This window comes from Carcharodon carcharias, chromosome 19 (assembly GCF_017639515.1).
Source record: "Carcharodon carcharias isolate sCarCar2 chromosome 19, sCarCar2.pri, whole genome shotgun sequence".
Taxonomy (NCBI): Eukaryota; Metazoa; Chordata; class Chondrichthyes; order Lamniformes; family Lamnidae; genus Carcharodon; species Carcharodon carcharias.
The window spans coordinates 23,913,931-23,937,955 of NC_054485.1; the positions used below are offsets into that span (position 1 = coordinate 23,913,931).

Here is a 24,025-nt window from a genome sequence, read left to right on the forward strand (position 1 = left end):
CCATTGGCATCAGTGTGTTTGGTGGTGTGAGTGGACAATATGGCGAGAAAGCCAAAAATGGTTTTCACGATGGCACGAAACCGGTTTGTGATCATCCGCTCAGCCCGCCAATGGCAGGCCACATTTCCCACCATTGGACGTCGGGAACCTCATTGTAATATAGCTGCATTTCATTATAAGGCCAGCCCACTGGATGCATTCCTCTCTGCTGGATCAAACACCCACGTTGGCGGGAAGCATGCTGATGTATTTCGCAACAGCATGTATAAGGCATGCACTTGGTGGGCTGCACTTCACTCGGGACTTCAAGATTTGTTTGCCTACCCTGCTTCAGTCAGCACTCGCAGTCATCAGCACCAGGCTTCACAGACAGCACCACATCACCCTTAGGGGTGCTCAGGGCAGGTCGCTACCTACCAGATCAGCCAAAGGTGGGTGGCTTTTCAATGACTGCAGGGTTCAGGCTTGTTTGCTAAAGGGGGAGAAGTGGCCTTAGGCAGGGAAGAGGCTGCAAGACAAGGGCTGTACTGGGAAGGAGGGTAACCCAGGGTATGTGTCTATGCAAGTGCCTTAAGATGGTGAGTGCTAAGGAAGCAGTTTCCTGAGTAGATGAGGCCAGATGGACATGTGAGGGTGTGTGTGTGAGAATGGGTGGTGATGTCCCTTGAGCTGGCAGTGAGTGAGATGCCAGTGAATGTGCGATGGGTTTGAGCGTGTGAGTTCAGAGTGATGAGATGGTTGCCATACCCTGGCTGTACAGATGAGATCATTCATTCTCTATCTGCATTGGATGGCCAACCTCTTCTGTGCAGCATTGGCACTGATCACCACTGCCATTGCCTCCCAAGCTGGAGTGCTAATGTTGCTACTCCTCCTGCAGTCAGAATGGGGGTAGAGGACATCAGGGAGAGGCCTCCACTGTGTCCAAAAGGTCATTGAGGGATGCGTCACTAAACCTGGGGGCTGCAGTCTTCTTGCCTTTCAGGGCCATGCTGCAGTCCTGGGCTGGAAGCACTGAGTGCGGCTGTACTTCAAATGATGAAGTGGCGAGTTGACGGCATGGCAGGTGAGTTGGAACCCGCCTGCTATCAAAACTGCATGTATCCTGGGAATGCATAATTAACGCGGAGGGTTTGGGACGATACAGCGTGAAAAGCCGCCATTGCATCCGGCCGGTAAATCATCATTTTTGCAGCTCGCTACCGCACTTAGTACAAATCTGTGATGATTCCGCCCATCAGTACAGATGACCAAAAGCTTGATCAAAGAGGTAGATCTTAAAGGGACATCTTAAAGGAGGAGAGAGAGGGGAAGAGGCAGAGAGGTTCAGTGAGGGAATTCCAGAGTTTGTGGCCTACTGAAGGCATGACCAACAATGGTGAGTTTATGAAAGCCAGCGACGTAGAAGAGCCCAGAATCGGAAGAGAGCAGAGATCCCAGAGGATTGTGGGGTTGGAGAAGATTATAAACATAGCACAGAATAAAAATCAAACTTTGGGAATTTTATGGGACTGGGCCAAATTGGAAAGCACTCTTCCAATAGCCAGGTTAGGCATGATGGACTGAATTGTCTCCTTCTGTCCTGTAAGATTCCACGTTTCAGTAGTCCATGTAGCTTGGCATAACGTCATCTGCTGCACTTACTCACTTTAGCACTGAATCTTGAGTCGGTGATTTTTAGCTCTGCGAGATCTCATTCAGCTATCATGGCAGGTTGCAGCATGGATATACACATCAGATAATTAGTTTGGAAACTGCTGCCGATTTGACAGGATGTGACATCTTTTCTCCCTGTTTATTGCAATCAACAGTACGATTTGGAATGCACTGCCTGACAGGACGGAGGAAACAGGTCCAATAGTAGCTCTCAAAAGGGAAATGGATAAATTCTTAAAGGAGAAAGAATTGTAATGATATGGGGAAGGAGTGGGGGAGTGGAACTAACTGAATTACTCTCTGAAAGAGCCAGTGCAGACTCAATGGGCCGAATGGCCTCCTTTTGTGCTGAACAATTCTATGATTCTGTGATGCCCTTTGGCCTGCACATTATGATATTTATTTTGTTGTAATTTATCTCACAGGTTAATTCACTTCAAGAGCAAGTTACAGAATCCTAGCGTGGACTTTTACAAATAGCTGTGAAGTTGAGAAACACCTGGTGGAAACCAGTTGGCATGATGACAACATGTCAAAATGCCTTGGCAAATGCATAGTGTGTGCCCTTAAAGCACCTCCCCACAGCCACAGATTACCAGCTATTTGGTTTCAAGACAATGCACGAGGTTCCCAATGGTCAAACATCTCCTGTTGCTGATTTAAAATTCCACCTGTCATTCATTTCCTCAAATAAATGTATCACGGAATACATGATACTGATAAAACCTTTGCTCCTGGGCTAATATCTTCCAGTCCTAGTGAGGACTGAATTAATGGATGAATTAAGCTTTCTTTTCTCTCTTTTTTAAAAGGGGTTTAGCTCAGTTGAATGAAGATATAAGGTGTAGAGACAGAAATTGATTAGGGGGTGCCTGGAATCTTGACTCCCGTCTCCTGGCATTAAAGGGTCAATAACATCTTTAAAATGAGGTCGGATGCCTTCCTCCCTGTTAACCCCACTGATGCTCCCCCTTCACTTTCTCTGATTTGTCAGACTGCTTGTCTGACATCCAGTACTGGATGAGCTGACATTTCCTCCACTTAAATATTGGGAAGACTGAAGCCATTTTTTTTTCCAGACCACACCGTATAATTCTGTTCCCTCACCAGCGACACCATCTCTGATCACTCTCTGAGGCTGAGCCAGACTGTTTGCTACCTCGCCATCCTGTCTGACCCTGAGCTGCACTTCTGGTCCCATATCTACTCCCACTCCTGTGCTAAAAGATCTGGAGTTCGCTTCCTACAACTCTCCAGCTTACTCCTCCTTTAAGCCACTTCTTAAAACCCACCCCTTTGACCAAGCTTTTGGTCATCTGACCTAATATCTCCTTATGTGTATTTGTGTCATACCTTACATAACGCTCCTTGGGACATTTTGTTACTTTCTAGGGACTATATTAATATAAGTTATTGTTGTTGTTGTTGATATCACCACTCCCCGTCCCTACTTTAAACCATCTGTTGAAATCCTCACCTGTGCTGCTGTTATCTTCAGACTGGACTATTCCAAAGCTCTCCTGGTCGACCTCTCATTCTGTAAACATGAGCTTATCCAAAGTCCTGCGGCCTGTATCCTAATTCGTTCAAAGTTCCATTCACCCATCACCTCCTGTGCTCACTGACCTAAACTGGCTCTTGGCCTGGCCAAAAAAAAAGCCTTGATTTTAAAATTCTCATCCTCATGCTCAAATCCCTCCATGGCCTTGCCCCTCCCTATCTCTCTAAACCCCTCCAGCCATTCTTTGTGGGCCCCAGAGGATCAAAAATGCTCATTCAGAGCCCACAAAAATAACCTGGCCTGTTGCTGCCCCAGGACCTCCCTTCTTCATGAAGGAGTGACCCTTAACCGTGCTGATCTATAACCTCCTGGAGGCTGCCCCTGCCGACAAACATACGGATATAGGAACATATGAGTTAGGAGCGGGAATAGGCTACTCGGCTCCTCAAGCCTGATCCGCCCTTAAATAAGTTTGTGGCTGATCTAACCTCAACTCCATGTTTCCACCTACCCCCAAGAACCTTTCTCCTCCTTGTCATTAAGAATCTGTTTAGCTCTGCCTGAAAAATATTCAAAGGCTCTCTTTCCACCGCCTGTTGAGGAAGGGAATTCCAAAGAGGAAAAATTTCACCTCATCCCTGTTTTAAATGAGCGATGCCCTACTTTTAAACAGTGACCCCTAGTTCTAGATTCTCCCACAAGGGGAAACATATCCTCCCCACATCCACTCTGTCAAGACTCCACAGGACCTTAAAGCTTGAACTTGAAGACTCAAGCCAATGAGTTACAACGGGGATCTGTGTGGTTTCCTGCAGCTCACAGGAAATGCGGCCATGGTCTCAAGTGGAGGTGCAGTCACTGCAGGTGTTGTCCCTCCCCAAGCGCGAGTCATGTGATGTGCTGCGGGGCTTCGACCAGTGAGCTCTTAGCACAGGCAGTCAGGTTCTGCCACACTGGGACCATAATGATGAGATTGACATCATGTTCATTGGATCTTTGGGCAACCATTTGGCCTGTTAAGCATTTTCTAATCAGGATGGTGAATGGTTTGAAAAGCACAGGAGAGTATGCACCTCAGTCAGGTATCATACTACAGATAGACTGTTTCACAAGCCTGTGGGTAAAAGATGGTGCTGGTGACTGCTGCAAGAGTGGTTCATGAGCAAGACTGTTCCTTTTATCTCATCTAATGTACTATGTGGCAGTTCCCCAGGCCAAACATGCCACTTAACAAATTAAGTTTTATCCCAATCTGTTTTGCATGGAATAAATTGAAGCTAATAGCGAGGGCAGAGTCTTCTGCCTGTCGGGCAGGCATGTTGGGAGCGGGCGTGGATGGGCGTGGAGCTGATCGCGCCCTGCGATCGCCTGCGTGCCGCCGTTTTAAGTGGGCAGGCCAATTAAGGCCTGCCCGGCATGACACACTCCCGGTAGCGCTCAGCGCTCAGCTCTACCTGTGTGGGCGGGGGGGAGGAGGGAGAGCCGGGGCCTACGATCCTCTGAGCATGCACGCAAAAGAGGGCAGAAATCTCCCTGAGACACGGAGCTGCCTCAGGAAGATAAGTTCAGTTTTGAAGTTGGAAAAAAGGAAGAAATAAAATTATTCAGACATGTCCCCTCATGTGACAGTGTCACATGGGCTGGGACATGTTTATGAATTAGAATAAAATTTTTATTTAGGTATTAAATCCTTCATGAAACCTCATCCTGCCCGTGGATGAGGTTTCATGAAAAATGTGAAGGCCGCCTGGGCTCTTCGCCTGCCCGACAACCTTAAGGTTGGACAGGGAGCCCTGTTAATGATTTGATTTTTAAACGGCCTTTACAGGCCTTTGACAGTTCGGCGGGCGCACAGCTGTCTCCGGCACATGTGCGCCAAATGGAAGATTGGAATGATGCACGGTGATGTCGGGACGCACGCCCGATGTCACTGTGCGTCATTTTATGTGTTGGCGAGCGGGCCCCGCAAGCTGAAGGGAAAATTCTGCCCCAAGAGTGTACATCACTGGACAACACAGCATATATAGAGAGGTATAGCAAGCAGAGAGAGCAAAGAGAGAGGAGGTGAAAGAGAAGAAAGCAAGAGTGAGTAAAGAGAAAAGAGGAGAGAAAAATAGAAAAGGAGAAAGAGGAAAAGAAAGGAATGTGAATAGAAAAGGGGAAGGGGAAAGAGGGGAAAAGTGCAAGAGAGGGAAAATGGCCTGGGCAAGTAACTGATTCCACTGTGCAGATGAAAAGCCAGACCTGATCAGACATAGAGGCAGAGACTAAGATCACAAGAAGGCTGAGCAAAATTCAAAAGAGAAAAGGAAAGAAAAGGCTGAAAAAAATATCCGCTGTGCAGATGAAAAGCCCGAACTTTGTGAAAGCAAAGTCAACAGACCTGGCCAAATCACAAGACAGGTGAGCAAAAAATACAGCAAAAAAGCTGAACTTGCCTTTTAAAATAGGCAGCCAATAGGATCAGTACATCCAGAGTGGAGCTGGAAGAAAGTGGCATGAGGGTGCCACCCAGCACCATCGCATGTGGTGGTCAAGAAGAATTGAAAATAAAGTATTCAAAATCCAGAAGGGAGAGTAAAAAGCATTGCCTTTCAGTGCTTTACTCCAATTTAAAATCAAACAGAGGGGCCAAAAAATACTAGTTTAAAGATTTCCTGCGCTTCTCATAAGTTTTGAACCAGAAAAAATGGCCTGTGATCGGAGCCGGCCAAGCCCGACAAAGTGGGGGAAGATGGCAGGAAAAAAATCAGCAGTTGTGGAGCCATATTGAAGAGAGGAAAGAACAGTTCCTGTACAGACAGTATTAAAAGGGCAACAACATTTAAAGAAATAACTACAAAAAAAATTAAAATGGCCATGGATAGAAAATTAAAGCTAGTGGACCAGTTTCGGCTAATGCAAGGGCTAATCCAGACCCAAGATTGGGAGTCTTGGAGAAGAAAATTTTTAGATTACAGGAGTGCATTAGGATTAAGTAAGAAATCAGAAGAAGCCCAAGTTAATGTGTTTTTATACTTGTTTGATGTATTTGTGGATGAAGTAATCCTAAAGTAAAGTATAGATGAATCCTCAACCACATTTGGGTGAGATATTAAAAGCCTTTGACAAATATTTTAATCTCCAAATTGTGGCGAGCGTAGGCCTTAAAAGAAGGCCTGGGACACCCCAAATAAAGCATCATAGGAAATAGAAGACCCCAGAGCAAGAGAGATAAAAGGCCCCAGATTGAGTGAAACAGAAGACCCCAGGCCAAATGAGACAACACTCAAGCAAACCACAAGATGGCCAGAGACCATGTCAGTGCAATGAGGTGTACAAGCTGAAGAGTTTAGCACAGAAAATAGAAGAGGCTGAGAAACAGCCGAAAGGCTTAAAATAAATTATTTTGAAAATGCTGACACATTACCCAAACTGCAACATCAGGTAGCAGTGTGGAGCGGACAGATAGCTGTGAATGAAGGAAAACTATCTGAGATAACCCAAAAGAAATAAAACCTGCAAAAAGAAAATGAAGCAATTCCACAGGAAAATGTTCGTATCAGAGCTGAGTTGAAATAACTCAACCAGAAGTACCGTCAAGTACAACAGCAGGCAGAACAGGTACTCAAAGAAGCCACTTGCTGAAAGACTCTTTGAAGAATCAATACATGAAGCATAAGGAGCTAAAAAATATGTTGAATTCTACTTCAGCAAAAGCAAGGTTGGAGCTATCAGTAGCAACAAAGCAATGCACTGAAGCATAGCATGAGTTGGCAAGAGATCAACAAGAAAATAAACAGCTAAAAGAACAGCTGAATGTCCTTCAAGATCAAATGCAAAATGAGTACACAGCCCTTCAGCAGCTTGAAGAAATGAAGACTGTCTTGAATAGCAGAATGGAAGAACAGCAGAATAAACTCAAGGAGACTCCGCTGAATTACAAGAAAACTCAAGTGGAAGCAATGGAGCTTCGCAAAGGAAAGGAAAACCCAATGAAGGGCCTTCACATGCTACAAGGATCCCTCAAAGTTACAAAGAGAAGCAAACTGAATTTAATGTCACCCTGATCAAACTGAAGACCCAGTTGGCAGAGAAGACTCAGCAATGTTCTAAGTTCCAGGCGGAAGCCAAGTGATACCAGAAAGAAACTGAAGAGCTGGAGGAACCAGCTGACTGGGAAGGAAGAGACATTGAAAGGATAAGTCGTAGAACTTCCCAAGCTGCAATAATGAAGCCACGGGTAGCACGATTACAACTGAAACAAGTTAAGACTTCGTTGGAGATTGACTTGGCCAAGATTGTAACCAAAATGAAGGCCAAAGCTCTGCTGCAGACAGAGGAAGAAAAGGTTGAAATAAGATGGGAACATGTAAATCCAATGCTGAAACTCAAGGAACTGGAAGATAAAAACATTGGATGCTTCAAACTTACTGAGGACCATTGAGCTGTTAAAAATTGGCATGGCTGAGATTGTGAAACAAGTGGAAATGAAGGTTCCATTTCTGAAATTCCAATGTCCAGCAAGAACATGATGGATCCCACGGAAAAATAAAATCCGTGTCCACTCTGGGAATGAGTGGAGTGAACATTCCCTTTGGAAGAGATGGTACAAACCCATGATATCCAAACAAAGCAGGCAGATTGTTGACAAACAGAAACACAACTTGAAGGCGTACAAAAAAACGAATCCAATGGAGATAACCAAGTGCCAGAAACACAGAACGCTACAATTTCAACGCCAAACCGATAAAGTCAACCCAAAGCAACTGAGGCTACCATTCCTCCAAACATGACAGAACGAGATCTGGAAGAATTGTCAAGCCTCTGAATTTATGAAGTCAGAGACTTGAGGAGGAGAGAAGGGGTAGGAAGTAAAGATTATATTGTAAATATATTTGGGTAAGGATTTGGGGGGAGGTGTAGGATAAGGGTGTTCGACAGAGTAAGGGTTAATGTGGGATTGGAGAATGGTACCACCCCCAGTATGATGTATGGAGTCACATGATAGTAGACTGCAGAGTAGAGTCTAGAAGGAGCTGGCCCATACCTTGGATATGTATAAAGTTATGGGTCACCAATAAATTGCTTATGTTCTACCATACAAGCCTCCAGGCCTCTCTGTGAAACATCAAACAGTCTTTACACCAGGCCCCAGGCTCAATTGCTGGTCTGTGCTGAAACAGCTGATCTCAGGAGGGCCTGCTGGGTTCCTGCTCCCACTCATCACCTAGTGAACCCTACTGGAGCTGAAAGCTGTCATCACCATCAGCTGAGGCTAGGATTGACTTTCAATACACACTCTATGGCCGACCAGCTCCCTTACACTCACTGTTAAAACTCATGGATGCATAATGGCCACTTGAGTATTGCAAGGCAGCCCAAAGAAGTGCAGCAACAGCAACAACTTGTACTTGCACTTTTAACATAATAAAACATCCCATTGGTTAATGCACAGGATAGAGAAAAGATTGTTACAGAGCCATACCAGGAGACATTAGGGCAGATGATCAAAAGCTTGTTCAAAGAGGTGGGATTTAAGGATCATCTTAAAGGAGGAAAGCGAGGCCGAGACCTGGAGAGGATTAGGGAAGGAATTCCAGAGCTTAGGACCCAGGCAGCTGATGGCACGGCCAGCAACGGTGGAGGCGATGAAATTCAGGGATGGCTGGAGGAATCAGATATCCTAGAGGGTTGTGGGGCTGGAAGAGTTAAAGCGATTGGGAGGGGTAAGGCCATGTAGGGATTTGAAAACTGAATTTTAAAATCAAGTTGCTGCTTAACTGGGAGCCAGTGTAGGTCAGCAGGAAGAGGGAGCCAGAAGGCCAATAGCACCAGGGGAGAAGGGAGGGAAAACCAGTGGGGAAAATCGACAAGAAAAGAAATTGTAATTAGCTCCTATTTTAACTTAACCCAGCTGGCGAGAACCAGGCTGGGTTTGGATCAGATGTTAGTGGAGCGTGAAATCAGGCGCTGTCCATGAGCTGGTTAGGTTAAAACCCGGACATAAATAATTTTACATGACTGCTGTCTAATCCATTAAACAATGCGTTTGTTTTTCAAAGCTGGGCTGTGGGATGGAGACAGAGCTGCCTGCTTTACCTCCTGCTCCTCGGCTAGAACTGCCTCGAATGTATCGTGAAGCCTACACCTCTGTGAACTCCTAGTGCCTTCTAAGATACTTGCATAATCACCCTCGAGGAGCCTGGAAAGAGTCAGTGGTGTCGGGTCTCAGGGCCTCTCTGACCTTCGCACTTATGGGCACTCAGAGAGATATAGGATCATACACGACGCAAACAGCTGAGACACAAACCATGCTGTGCTACTTTGTAAATGCCAAATGGTTGGCTCTTGGCCAATCAATTGTCCTGAATTAATGGATAATGCCTCATTTCCCAGAGTCTCCTTCCTCTGTGCCTGTTCTCTGCTGCTCCATCCCAAATGCTGCCAAAGAGTGTTTGCAATTAACAATAACCTGCCTTAATATATAAAATGGAAAGAGTTGCATTATATACTTCATGGCTTCAGGGCACCCCAAAGCACTTCACAGCCAGTGAAGTATCTTTTAGGGGTCTGTATTGTGAAGTAGGAAATGTGCCGGCTGATTTCTGCACAGTAAGATCCCACAAACCGCCGTAAGTTAATGACCAAATAATTCATTTTGATTGAGTGATAAATATTGGCCAGGTCACGGGGTGTAACTCCTGGGCTCTCTGTTGAATAGTGTTGTGGGATCGTTTACATTGAACTGAGAGCAAGCCTAATGTCTCATTTGAAATTTGGAGATATTAGGACCTTTTTGTGCAAAGCGGTAATTTTAAAGGATCATCATAAAGGAGGAGAGAGAGACAGGGAGATGAAGAGGTTTAGGGAAGGAATTCCAGAGCTCAGGGCCTAGGCAGCTGAAGACGGAGCCACCTACGATGTAGTGAAAAAAATTGAGGGGTGCAGAAGAATCAACAATTGGAGGAGCGCAGGGGGTTGGGGGGCTGGACCATGTTACAGAAATAGGAGAGGTGAAGCCATGGGGGGATTTGAAAACATCAATGAGAATTAAAATTGAGATAGTGGGCCAATGCAGGGCAGTGAGACAAGGGTGTTGGGTGAACAAGCCTTGATACAAATATTTAACTCTACATTCAATTATCATTTACCTATGTAATAACAGTGACAATACTGAATTAGCTATGAAGTATTTTGGCATGTCCTGAGTACATGAAAGGCTCAATATAAAATCTTCATCTGGAGTTTGTGTGGATTATTTTGGGAATTGAAATACCAATTGGTCAGTTGGTTTATTTTCATCAGGATGATCCCATAGTAATTGGTTTAATTGGCACTTTGATTGTTTGTTGGTTTCACATCAATGCCGCGTTTACCCACACATTTGCCATAATTAAGTCAAAAGAAGGGTTAATCTGTGTGACTGTAAGTGACATATGGAAGGTGCAAAAAATAGGATAGACAGCTGTACCTAAAGAAAACAAGGCCATTTGGCCCAACTGATCCATGCTGCTATTTTACTTTGCCCGGACCTCCTCCCATCTAATTACATCTTTCCACACTTCCCCTTCTCTCTCATGTATGCGCTAAGCCTCCTACTCTTAAAATGCATCAGTGCTGTCTGATTCAACCACTCCATGTGGCAGCGAGCCCCACCTTCTCACCATTCTATGCCTAAGGATATTTCAAGTAAGTTCTTATTTGATCTCTTCGTGACTATCTTGTAACTAGGCCTCTTGTTCTGTTTAACAAAGGAACTAAACAAACTGATGCTTCTTTTTCTACTCCTTTCCATCAGTCCTTTCTTTATTCTTTCTTTGCTTTCTTTTCCTCCATCTTAATACCATTCCCAAAGCTAAAGCAGAGAGAGGTGTCTCAGGATGACTTAATTCCCAAGTTTTGTCTTTGAATGGAACAGTGTGGGGGTCACACTGGGCTGTGAATAGTATCTTTCCTGACGAAATTATTATTTTCATCTTAATTTGAAGCCAAAAATTTAGACCAGAACATTGGAAAAGCAGCTGTCTGCTGAATTACAAATGCAGCACAGCAACCAAAAAGGGAAATTTGAGAACACATGGAACCAATTGACTTTGTCTGAGAACTCCCTTTTGAGATAAAAATGACCAAGAAAGAACTGAAGGTCTGACAGAGGGAAGGATGAGTAGGAGAGTGAGCAACTAGCCTTAATCTCAGTTGAGTTTTTAATGGGAAGAGTGTTGCCCTTTTGCACTTCCAAATTCTGCCCTAAGTGTGCAAATTCAGCATTACAGTTGCCATGGTGAAACTAAATTGGTGCAAAAAGTGTCCACCCACTGCCACCTACTGGTGACTGTTGGAAATTGCTCAGTTTTTAAGCAAACTTGAAATATGGAACTCTGCTTGATGGCTCTGTTTACACATTCAGAAATCGGTCTTCTTTCAACATCTTACATCCATAATCAAACAATAGGATAAAGTAATGCTATAGTCCATCACTTTTGTGGTGAATATTTATCCCTGTCTGATCCCTTTCTCTCAGTGTCTGCCCCTGCCAAAGTACAGAAATGGCTCTTATCAAAGTCACAAATGACATCCTGTACAACTGTACATAACCCCCTTTCTCCTTCTCAACCTTCCCATCTGCAGCCTTTGATATGGTTGAACAAATCATCCTCCTCCAATGCCTCTCCACTGTCGCTCAGCTGGGTGCAACTGCATGATGTCACGTGGTTCCATTCTTACCCATCTAATCAAAGACAGAGAATCACTTGAAATGGCTTCTCTTCTTGCTCCCACAGCATTACCTCTGGTGTCCCCCAAGGGTCCATCCTTGGCTTCCTCCTATTTCTCATCTACATGCTGCCCCTCGGCAACATCATCAGAAAGCACAGCGTTAGTTTTCATATCTGGGCTAACAATGCCCAGTGGTACCTCACCACCACCTCTCTCAACTCCTCCACTATTGCTAAGTTAGCAGACTGTTTATCTGACCTCCAGTTCTGGATGAACAGTCCAAACTGTTTCCTAGCTATTGACTCCATCCCTCCCCCTGGCAACAGTCTGAGATTAAGTCAGTCTGTTCGTGACCTTGGAGTCACATTCAACCCCGAGAGGTGCTAGTGACCTTTGTCCACCTCCGTAACATTGCCCTCTGTCTCAGATCATCTGCTGCTGGAACCTTCATTTATGTCTACGTTATCTCTAGACTTGACTATTCCAATGCACTCCTGGCTGGTCTCCCATATTCTACTCGCCGTAAAATTCAGGTCATTCAAAGCTCTGCTGCCTGTGCCCTAACTCACAGCAAGACCTGTTCCCATCTCTGTGCCTGCTGGCCCACATTGGTTCCTGGTCAAGCAGCATCTTGACTTTAAAATTCTCATCCTTATTTTCAAATCCCTCCATGACCTAGCTCCTCCCTAACTCTGTAATCTCCTCCAGCTCCACAACCCTCTGAGATATCTATGTCCCTCTAACTCTGGTCTCTCTGTGCATTCCCAATTATAATTGCTTCACCACTGGTGGCTGTGCCTTCAGGTGCCTAGGCCACAAGCTCTGAAATTTCCTCCCTACACATCTCTGCCTCTCTACCTCACTTGCTTTAAGACAATCTTTGAAATCTATCCCTTTGACCAAGGTTTGTTCATCTCCCCTATTATCTTCTTATGTGACTTAGTATCATATACTTTGTTTTATAATGATCCCGTGAAACACCTTGAGATGTTTCATCATGTTAAAAGTGCTATAAAAATATGTCATTGTTATTATAGAATCATAGAATGGTTACATCATAGAAAGAGACCATTTGGCCCATTGAGTTTGTACCTACCCTTGATCTGCAAAAGCAACCTTACTAGCCCCACACACCCTTACGCTGAAGCACTGCAATTTTATTCTCTTTGGGTGCTTACTCATTTCCCTAAAGCCACGATGTAATCTGCCTTTATGACTCCCTAAGGCGTTGCATTCCAGATCTAACCACTCACTATGTAAAAAAGTTTTTCCTCATGTAGCTTTTAGCTCTTTTTGCCATTCACTATAAATCAGTGACCTCTGGGTCTTGACCCTTCCACCAATAGGAGGAGGTTCTCCCTCTCTACTCTGTCCAGACCCCTCGTCATTTTGAACACCTCCATCAAACCTTGTCTCAACCTTCTCTTCTCTGAAGAGAATCACAGCAATCTATCCATGTAACTGAAGTTATCCATTAGATTTGTGTCAAAAATAATGTTAGTTAACAAATCTTGGAATATGACATGATCTTGAAAGTTCCGATCTCTGGGGCCTGGGCCAAGAATCATCCTGTTTGCTTTATGTAGTGAGATTTTAATTATATTTAGCAAGAGAAATTGTAAAGACAATTGAAAAGAGATACCAACTAGAGAAAGTCCAGCTGCTACATATTCAATGTTACTGTGGGTAGTGCCCGGCCCTTCATCATGATGTAAACATGAAGCAAGTCCCTCTATGGCCCCACCCCTCCCTACCTCTGTATCCTCGTCCAGTCCTACAACCAAGATCTCGATGCTCCTCCAATTCCAATCTTTAGTGGACCCCTGATTTTCTCCATTAGACCATTGCTGCCCTTGCCTTCGGCTGTGTTGCCTCTAAGCTCTGGAAATCCCTCCCCAAAGCACCCCACCCCTCTCCTTCGTAAAACTCACCTCTTTGACCAAGATTTAGGTCACCTGTCTGAGTATCTCCTTATGTGACTCGCTGTCAAATTTTCTTTTGGCAGTGCTCCTGCAAAGAGCCTCGGGGCCGTTTTACTATTTTACAGACACTGTGCAATTGCAAGTCAGGAAGTCATGGGTGGCTGACGCTCACATTGCAATACTGGCGGAGCACTGCACTGTCTGAGATGTTGTCTTTCAAGTGAGATGTTAAACAGTCTGCTGTGCAAAAAGATCCCATGACTCAATTTGAAGAATAGCAGGGAAGTTCTTCCATGGTTCCTGGCCAATTTTTATCCCTCAGTCAATTAAAATTTCCTACATTAAAACTGCGACTGCACTTCAAGGCTGTTAAAGCTTTGGGATGTTCTGAGGTTGTGAATGTTATATAAATGCAAGACCGCATTTCTTCCTCTTTTTTTATAGATACTATACCTTAAGGGAATGTGCTGTGAGATGCCCAGCATCTTTATCCCTCAGTTTTGAAAGGCAGAAAACCAACACAAAAATCAGGATAAACAGGCTAAAACTACTTCATCAAGTTTATTTGGAGTATAAATAATTGACAGAAACAGGAAGATGCCAAAGGTCCAACAAGAAGATTTCAGCAACAACGTTATATTTCAAAAGTGCTCATTACATATAAGAATCGTCTTTTGAAGTTTTACATGGTGCTGAATGTCAAACAGACAATGAGCAGGAGGGAGAGGAGGTCAGGATAGTCTAAGATAAGGGTCTCAAGGAGGTTTTTTGAAAGCAGGGAGGAAGGTGACAGGCAGGGATACAACAACAACCTGCTTGTTGCATCTTACAGAAATCTAACCAGCCAAAAACCAAGCAATGCAGCAAAGGATCTGTATATGGGAGGGATGTCTAAAATATGCTAAGATTGGGGAGTTCTACAAGACAGAGGAAAAGGTGTTGAAGGAACAAACTCAATGTCATTGCAGTGAAAGCCAGAATTAAAAAGTGATCCAGTTTCAGAGGAGCTGAAAGCAAAACCACATATAAATTATTGTAAAAGAAATCTTTGTACTTCTTTGCACTGACTCCTGAGCTGTACTGCTGAGGACCTAAGCCTTTCTGCCTCCCTACCTCTCCTTTTTTAGGACACTACCTCTTTGATTTAGCTTTGGGTCATCTGTTCTAACGTCTCCAAATGTGGCTCGGAGTCAAAATGCATCCGATTGCACCCCTGTGAAGCGTCTTGGGATGTTTTCCTACGTTAGCTGTACAATGGGGAGACAGTGGTGTAGTGGTACTGTCACTGCACTAGTAATCCAGAGGGCCAGGCTTAATGCTCTAGGGGCACACAGGTTCATAATCTCACCTTGGCAGCTGGTGGTGTTTAAATTCAATTATTAAAATCTGGAATTGAAAACTAGTCTCAGTAGTGGTGATGATGGGCAGCATTTTCCCCCTGTTTGGGGGGCTGGGGGGGTTGTGTGGGCGCAGGCGGGCGGGTTCCTGATTGGCGCCCCTGGTTGGGGGTGAGCTGCCATTTTATGTGGGCAGGTCAATTAAGACGTGCCCAGCATGGCATCTGCCCAGAAGTGCTGTGCCCTCCCTGTGCTGAGGGTGGGGGGAGGGGTGAAAGCGCGCACAGATCTCCCTGAGGCAAAGCGCTCCCTCAGGGAGTTCAGTTGAAGTAATAAAAATTTCTTAAAGGTTAGAAAAAATTTTCCGGACATGTCCCCTCATGTGACACTGTCACGTGAGCTGGGACACGTCCATTACTTTTATTTAATTCCGAAAATTTTAAATCCCTCATGAAATCTCATCCTGCCCGTGGATGAGGTTTCATGCTTTTATGGAAGGTCGAACCATAAGGTTGGACGGGCAGGTCCATTAATCATTTCAATTACTTTTTTAATGGCCTGAGTAGGCCGTTGACAGGTCGGCGGGTATGCAGCCGATTCGGCTGCGTGCCGGCCAAACTGAAAATCTAAATGACGCAGGGAGACATTGGGATGCACACCCGATGTCACCCTGCGTCATTTAACGCATTGGCGATCGGGTCCTGCCCCCACTCGCCAACCAGAAAATGCTGCCCCATGAAACTGTCATTGATTGTTGTAAAAATCCACCTGGTTCACTCACCTTCTGTAGGGAAAGAAATCTGTTGTCCTTACTTGGCCTGGCCTACGCATGACTCAAGGCAATGTGGTTGACTCTCAAATGTCCTCTGAAATGACCCAGCAAGCCTCTCAGTTCATAGGGCAATTAAGGATGGGCAACAAATGCTGGCCTTGTCTGTGACACCCACATCCCATGAAAGAATAAAAAATACATAAATGCAAATTACTATTTGTTAACAAACCCTGGCACAAGCCAATGCTTTCAGAAGAAAACTGGCAAGCAAAGAAAGATGCTGTGCAGAGCAACAAAGGTTTGGATTGTGTTAACAAATTCTATGGTTGCGGAGTTTCTCTGTTCCTGGTATATTCATGGATACGTGTTTGGAAAAATGCTGTGGTGTTGCACTCTGGTTTAAGGAGAATGATGTAGCATTTTGGAAAGAAATATCCGACAGTGATGGAATAGCAGTTTAGAAGGAGGACAGCTGCTTGAATACCAGGTGCGTAATTCATAGGACAGTAGGGAATCACCAAAAACAAGAAGATCCAAGAAATAAAGATCATTGTCATGCTGAAGGTAATATATTTTGCCTCGTTGTATTGTTTGGGCAGATTTTTTCCCAGGAAGGCAAACACAAAGCAAAGTAAACTGAGAAAAGTAATTCCGCCAACAGATGGGAGAGAGGAAAGAGAATTTTTGGAACCACATATCAGAATTACTTCAGTTTTGGAAATATCATAGTCCCTATGAAAAACTGGAAACTTAGAGAATATCCATATGAAGCATAAAGCGATCTCAATGACAGTGGTCATAAACACAAAAATATACTGCCCATTGTATTGAACCCAATATCTGTAAGCCATTGGCAACTTGCTGGCCATTTTGAAGATAAGCACCAGCTGAAAAGATCTCACGAGTAGACATGCCAGGCAGGTTGTGTAGCTGACCATGGATAATAATTTCCTGGTGATACAAGTCCCAACGTTTGGCTCCGCAATGAAGAAGTACACACTGCTGCAGCTAATGGCTAAGGCCAACAAAAGGACAAAAGACAGCTTCCCTCCTGCAGCCTTGACGACGGGAGTGTCGAAATAAATGGCAAAGATGGTGCTGATCAGCACTTTCACTATGAGTCCAATCCCTGTTACCGAGGCTATCACTATGGAAAAGCTCTCATTCCATCTCAGATATACCACATGTCTGTTAAGGCAAACAGTGCTCTTTGAGGGTGACCAGTGGTTTAGGTCACAAGGTACACACTCTGTAAAAGAAAACAAAGATACCCATAGAAGTAAGAGGTTGGTTTGATCTCTTCCATTGCCTTGATTACAATAACCCATACTTTAATATGATCTTTAACATAGCAAAACATATCAAAATTGCTGTACCTAAGCAGGGATTGAGAGAAGAGCTAGGGAGGTGATCATAAGTTGGGTTAGAGAGGGTTTTATTTCAGGAGAAATTGCAAGATGGAGAGCTAAAAATTAAGGCGGGAGATTTGGGGGGGCGGGGGCGGGGGGGTTAGGAACTGAGAATTCCAAGGTGCCAAAGCATGTAGGCTGTGCCACCAAAGTAGAATGGAATGATTAAGAAATGCACCGGATTCCAGATTCAGAACAGCAAGAGGGTTGCAAGCTGTGATGGAGGACTGGAGGTGGTCATAGGTAGAGTGATACAAAATCATAGAGTGATTTTAAAACCCATACATTGGCAATGAGGAATTTGTCGGGTCTGGATGTGGAAGGCAGAGTTGTGGATGAGTTGGAATCTGTAAAGAGGGGAGATTGGACAGCCCGCAAGGAGAGCATTGGAGAAATACGGTCTGGGGATAGTAAAGGTGGGTTAGACGATGTTAAATAATGTGTTTCCACTCAACTTGCATTATTAAGGAAGTTCCCTAGTGGTAGATACACTGCAACTGTGGAACAGAGGCTAGATGCAGCTGAAGAAAATTGGATAAAGCAGGTGAATGTGCTTGCAGTGGACAGGAATTTGTGTAGACAAGAAAGTGGAGTTGAGGCCTCAATCACATCAGCCACGATCTTATCGAATAGCGGAGCAGGCTCAAGGAGCCGAATTATCTACTCCTGCTCCTAATTTTTGAGTTCTTGTGTTCTTGGATAATTCCAGTTGAAGAGCTACAGATAGAATATCTCACCACCACCTTCTCAAGGGAAATTATGGATGGGCAATAAATGTTGGCCTAGTCAGCAACTCCCACATCCCATGAATGAATTTTAAAAATCCAGCTATCTGAAAGCTGGTGGTGTTCGAAAGCTGAACATTTTTATAATGTTCCATGCATCAATCTTAACTGAGTAAAATTTTAAAAAGGAACTTACCTGGACAATTTGGCTAGGTGCTGCATTGGCATGATACAGCTCCGGACTAGTTACCAACTTCGCTGCTTTGCACGGCGCACTATCCTGCATTCCAAGCGACCCTTGACCCCACCTGTCACGGCTTGACCCGAACTGCCCATGGCCCAAATCACCCATCCTGAGATCCAGCAGTATCCAAAATCCAGCCTCGGTCCTGAGGGTGCTGGATTTGATGGACTCTACCTGTAGTACCAGCATACGCACGATGGACAGAATGTCTACCTTCTGTACTGTGATTTCTATGATTCTGCAATCTGACAGATTGTATAATGAGTGTATAAGAGGGTCTCCCATTCTTCTTTCTTTCAATCAAGGAAAATCCTTTGCTCCTAATCAGTGCATTCCCCAGAGGGACTGAGAATTTGTCCTTGTGGTGAATTGGAAAGAAGAATGTGTGTCATTGACACAAAATGAACCTCATATTGCTTGCCTCACCCCATGACCCCTTTATGACAGAAACCACCTTGACAGAGACTGCTTTATACAAACCACTTTCATTCTGGAAAGTTCCTTCAACGCAATCCTTGCATGTAAAGCAACACGGTTGGAAACCGAGAGTAATTTTTATCTGACCGGGTTCACATTCACTGGAACAGTTTGAAGTAGGAATCTGTTTGGAACAAGAAAATAATGATTTTACATTTTAAAACAAAGGATTTTTTAAAATGTAGAATATTTACTCTTTATGGATATATCAACTTTCCCAATGTTTAGGATCAGACTTGGCTCTGATCTCTTCACAATCAAATATCATTTTCACAATCTCATTTTCTAGGCCGATGAGGAATGGCTACTAGATCCTTGAGGGTCGAAGATGTCTCATATCAACCTCCAGTAAGAGTCAGCATCTTCAGGAGGAGGGAGAGGAAGTAGAGGAGGAAATATTATTTAGAAAAAAGAATCAGTTCTCAATATTTAATGAGAACTCACGTAAGTTACCTTGCCTCCTTGTGAATTCCAATCGATCAAGGAGCCATCAATTTGAAGCTGTCCTGGGTTGTACGACCCAATCACATTGAAGGAAACAATATCATTCTTCCAATCCCAGTAAATGATGTCATATCCAATTGGAGGGTTTCCATTCTCATCAAAAGAGATAGGCATTCCGTTAAGGGAAAAATTGACTCTTTTCAAAGTTTTAAGAAGCTGGAAGAGAAGGCAAGGGTAGGATCATCGAAGAGGCCCTAGGCAGATACGCTGAAAAATATTCAGATAAATAGAACTCACCTAAGTACAATAATGGTCATGTAGCTTGTGGACTACTTTATAGACCAGGAGCATGCCATGCTCAATCCATTATCTGTGCTGGTTCCTCTCAAGAGGACGTTTCACTTAATCTCGTTATCCCTGGGCTTTTCCATAAAAATATTCATGACATGTGAGTGCCACTGTCAAACCCAGGATTTTTGCTCATCCCTATTCAACTGAGAGGCTTTCTAGGCCATTCCAGGGGGGAGACAAGAGTCAACCACATTGGTCTGGATCTGGTGTCACATGTAGACCAGAACAGGGAATTCCTTTCCCTAAAGGGTGTTAGTGAACCTTATGGGTTTTTACAACAATGCAGTAGGTTTGTGGTCACCATCACTGATGCTGACTTTTTGATCCCAGTATTTTTAATTAGCTGAATTTAAATTTCCCAGCTACCTTAGCAGGATTTAAACTCCTGTCTCCAGATCCTTAGTCCATGTCCCTGGATTACTCATCCTACATGTGACACCAGATCCACACCAATGTGGTTGACTCTTGTCTCCCCTGTGGAATGGCCTAGAAAGCCTCTCAGTTGAATAAGGATGAGCAAAAAACCCTGGGTTTGCCAGTGACATTCACATGCCGTGAATATTTTTATAGAAAAGCTCAGGGATAACGAGATTAATTGAAACACCCTCTTGGAGAGGAACCAGCACGGACCATGGATTGAGCGTAGCATGCTCCCAGTCTATAAAGTAGTCCACAAGCTGCATGACCATTATTGTACATACTATCATGCAAGGATAAGCAGATCAGTAAAAGAATTCAATGCTTCCATTTCCAATTGCCACTCAGTGGACATTATTGGAAAGTGCATGCATTTGGACATCAGTAGAGGGACGAGATTTTTTTTATTTCTTCATGGGATGTGGGCATATTTGGCAAGGACAGTATTTATTGCCCATCCCTAAGTGCCCATGATTGCCCATGGTGGTGGTGAGCTACCTCCTTGAACCACTGCAGTCCTTCCGGCGAAAGAACAGCCATAGTACTGTTAGGGGTCCAGAATTTTGACCCAGCAGTAGTGAAAGCAATAAAGTTCCAAGTCAGGATGGTATGTGACTTGGAGGTCATGGTGTTCCCATGTGTCTGTGACCCTTGTTCTTCAATGTGGTAGAGGTCACGGGTTTGAAAGGAGCCATGGAAGGAGACTTGGTGAGTTGCTGTGTATGGTGTATGGTGCACATTGCCACCACTGTGCGTCAGTGGTGGAGGGAATGAAAGTTTAAGATGGTGGATGGGGTGCCAATCAAGTGGGCTGCTTTGTCCTAGATGGTGTTGAGCTTCTTGAGTGTTGTTGGAGCTAAACTCATCCAGGCAAGCGGAGAGTGTCCCATCACACTCCTGACATCTACGTTGTAGATGGTGGACAGGCTTTGGGGGGTCAGGAGGTGAGTTACTTGCTGCAGAATTCCCAGCTCTTGTGGCCACAGTATTTATGTGACTGGTCTTGTTAAGTTTCTGGTCAATGATAACCTACAAAGTATTGATGGTGGTAGATTCAACAATAGCAATGATGTTAAATGTCAAAAGGAGGTGGTTAGATTCTCTCATAATTTATCAGCACAAGCCTGAATGTTTTCCAGGTCTTGCTGCATGCAAGCATGGACTACTTCAGTATCTGAGTGGAAAATGGTGCTGATCATTGGGCAATCATCAGTGAACATCCCCACTTCTGATCTTATGATAGAAGGAAGGTCATTGATGAAGCAGTTGAAGATGGTTGGGCCTAGAACACCACCCTGAGGAACTCCTGCAGTGATGTCCTGGAAATGAGATGATTAGAGTCCAACAAATCACAATCATCTTCCTTTGTGCCAGGTGTGACTCCAACCAGTTGAGAGGTTCCACCCGATTTCTGTTTTCTACAAATTTACTGGGGTTCCTTGATGCTACACTCAGTCAAATATGGCCTTGATGTCATGGGCAGTCACTCCCACTTCACCTCTGGGATTCAGCTGTTTTGTCCTTTTTTGGACTAATTGGCTGTAATGAGGTCTGGAGTAGAGTGAACCTGGTGGAACCCAAACAGAGCATCGGTAAGCAAGTTATTGCTGTATAAGTGCCACATAATAGCACTGTCGATGACACTTTGTATTACTTTGCTGATGATTGAGCGGGCTGATGGGATGGTAATTGGCCTAGTTGGATTTCTCCTGCTTTTTGTAAAACTTTTGTGCATTTTTGAGTAGATGCCAGTGTTGTAGCTGTACTGTAACAGATTGGCTAAGGGCACAGCTAGATCTGGACCACAAGCGTTCAACACTGCTGCTAGAGTGCTGAGAGGCTCACAGCCTTTGCTGTGTCCAGTTTTCTTGTGTGGAGTGAATCGAAATGGCTGAAGACTGGCGTCTTTGATGCCATGTACCTCAGCAGGAGGCTAAAATGCTTCATCCACTTAGCGCTTTTGGCTGAAGATACCTTTTTTTAAACCGTGTTTTTTGCACTAACTTGCTGGGCTCCCCCATTATCGAAAATGGGGATATTTGTGGTGCCTCCTCATCCCATTAGCTGTTTTATTTCCCCCAACCATTCACAACTGGATGTGGCAGGACTGCAGAGCATTCATCTTAATCTGTTGGTTATGGGATTACTTCGCTCTGTCTATAGCATACTGCTCCCACTGTTTAACATGTTTGCTGTCCTGTGAAATTTCTCTAGGTTGGTAGAATTGACTCCCAGCCTCAACAGCTTTTTCTGGGAGAGAATACAGATCTCCACTACGCTTTCCATGAAGGAGTGCTTCCTGACATGGCCGCTGAACGGCATAACTCTAATTTTAAGGTTATGCCCCCTTTTTCTGGACCCTGGACTCTGAACATGAAGTATGCAAAAATATTGTTTCTCAGAAGGATGGGATGTGCACCCATGGGACCTGACTCACCAATGGCGGGATGGTAGGTAGGAGTGGGGGGTTGTTGCTTATGGGTCTGGTCTAAAACACAGACAATGATCACGTGGATAAGGTGCCAGTAATAAGTACAGATGTTTCAAGGACAAGCCTTTCAGCGATGAGAAGGTAAACATCCCACCTGTGCTCAATAATCTACACTGGCCTGGATTAAATCACACCTTGATTTTAAAATTCTCACCCTTGCTCTCAAATCCCTCAGTGGCCTCCTCCCTCCCTTTCTCTTTAATCTCCTCCAATCCCTGAACCCTCTGATACCCGTATGCCTCCAATTCTGGCCTCCTGTATATCCCCAATTTATATTGCTCCACTATTGGTAGCTGTTCCTTCATCTACTGAGATACTAAGCTCCGGAATTCCCTCCCTAAACTTCTCTGCTCTCTACCTCTCACTCTGCCTTTGAGGTGCCCCATAAAACCTACCTCTTTGACTAAGGTTTAGCATTGAAACTCCTTTTGTGGATTGATGTCAAATTTTGTTTGAAAACACCCCTGTGTAGTGCCTAGGAACATTTTACAGTGTAAAGGCACTATATAAATGCATGTTGAAGTTGTTGGGTGGTAAATTGACAAAGAAGATTCAAGAAGAGCTCATAGTGTTCCAGATAGAAGGACTGTTAATTCATCTTTGCCAATGTTCAGTTAGAATGGAAATATTGAAGCCAATGGAAATAAAAACAATCAGAGAAATCAACTCACTGTCACCTATTTTACGCTAAGTCATAAAGGCAAGATCTATCACCTCCACGCCCACCTCTAATGCTTTAGAAGAATCTTGTTCAGATCAAAAGTTGCATTTAGCAATTTCCTAACCTGCCTTGGGTAGGCAGCTTCCTTCTTGCACTCTCCTGAATTGCATTGAAGTAACTGATGTAGACCCTGGGCTGCAGCGTACACAGCAGAGTACACGTTGAACTCAACACGCCATTCCGCAAGTTGCAATAGTGACCTAACACCATCAGATGTGCATGGGACACATTGGTTGCAGGCAGCCATTAAGCTATCATCTGGGCACTCTTGCCTTTTCCCCTGAGGATCAGTGTATTTTACCCTTTGATTGAAACCAGGGTTCCAAGCAAGGATATCCCTTAATACAAACTCTTTGTATCCTGGCATTTTCCCCTGCATTGCTGCAACCCCTAAGACAGTGCCAATTCTCTTAATATTGGGGATTTCTGAAATAATTCTCTTAACAGATATAGCTTCACTTAAAATCCACACTTTCCCAGTGATGTTCATAGCCACCACTACCCGGAAGAAATGTCCTGCTTCCTGGACATTAGAAATCACAACAACAACGTTGACCCTATTGACAATGATGTTGTCAATGATGTCGATGATTTCCTGTTTTGACTCTGACGGTTGTTGTGGGATTGTGCTTTCAGAAGCCACACAGATTCCCAATGCAGTGGCACTTGATTTCATTTTGAATTTTCCGTTCTCCCCATAAGCATTGCTGCTCCCAATCACTGAGATCCAATTCCACTGAAATTTCTGGATCAATAGAATGATTGCTTCAATCTGGTTTTCATCATTTGGGATGGTTCGCATAAAGGTTGGATACTGTGTTTTGTCACTCAGTTCTTCACTGGAGGCTCCGAAGCTAATCT

General features: G+C 44.2%; 1 protein-coding gene across 1 annotated transcript in view; it reads right to left on the bottom strand.

The window, feature by feature from the left end:
- Positions 1-16,205: 16,205 nt before the first annotated feature.
- LOC121291173 (taste receptor type 1 member 1-like) overlaps positions 16,206-24,025 on the bottom strand; it is a 56,052-nt gene continuing 48,232 nt past the window's right edge. Inside the window, exons 10-13 of the mRNA XM_041212264.1 lie at positions 23,229-24,023; positions 19,194-19,400; positions 18,744-18,864; positions 16,206-17,134 (exon numbers count right to left, since the gene is read on the bottom strand). Of these exons, the coding sequence (XP_041068198.1) occupies positions 16,206-17,134; positions 18,744-18,864; positions 19,194-19,400; positions 23,229-24,023 (2,052 nt within the window). The remainder of the gene's footprint in view (positions 17,135-18,743; positions 18,865-19,193; positions 19,401-23,228; positions 24,024-24,025) is intronic.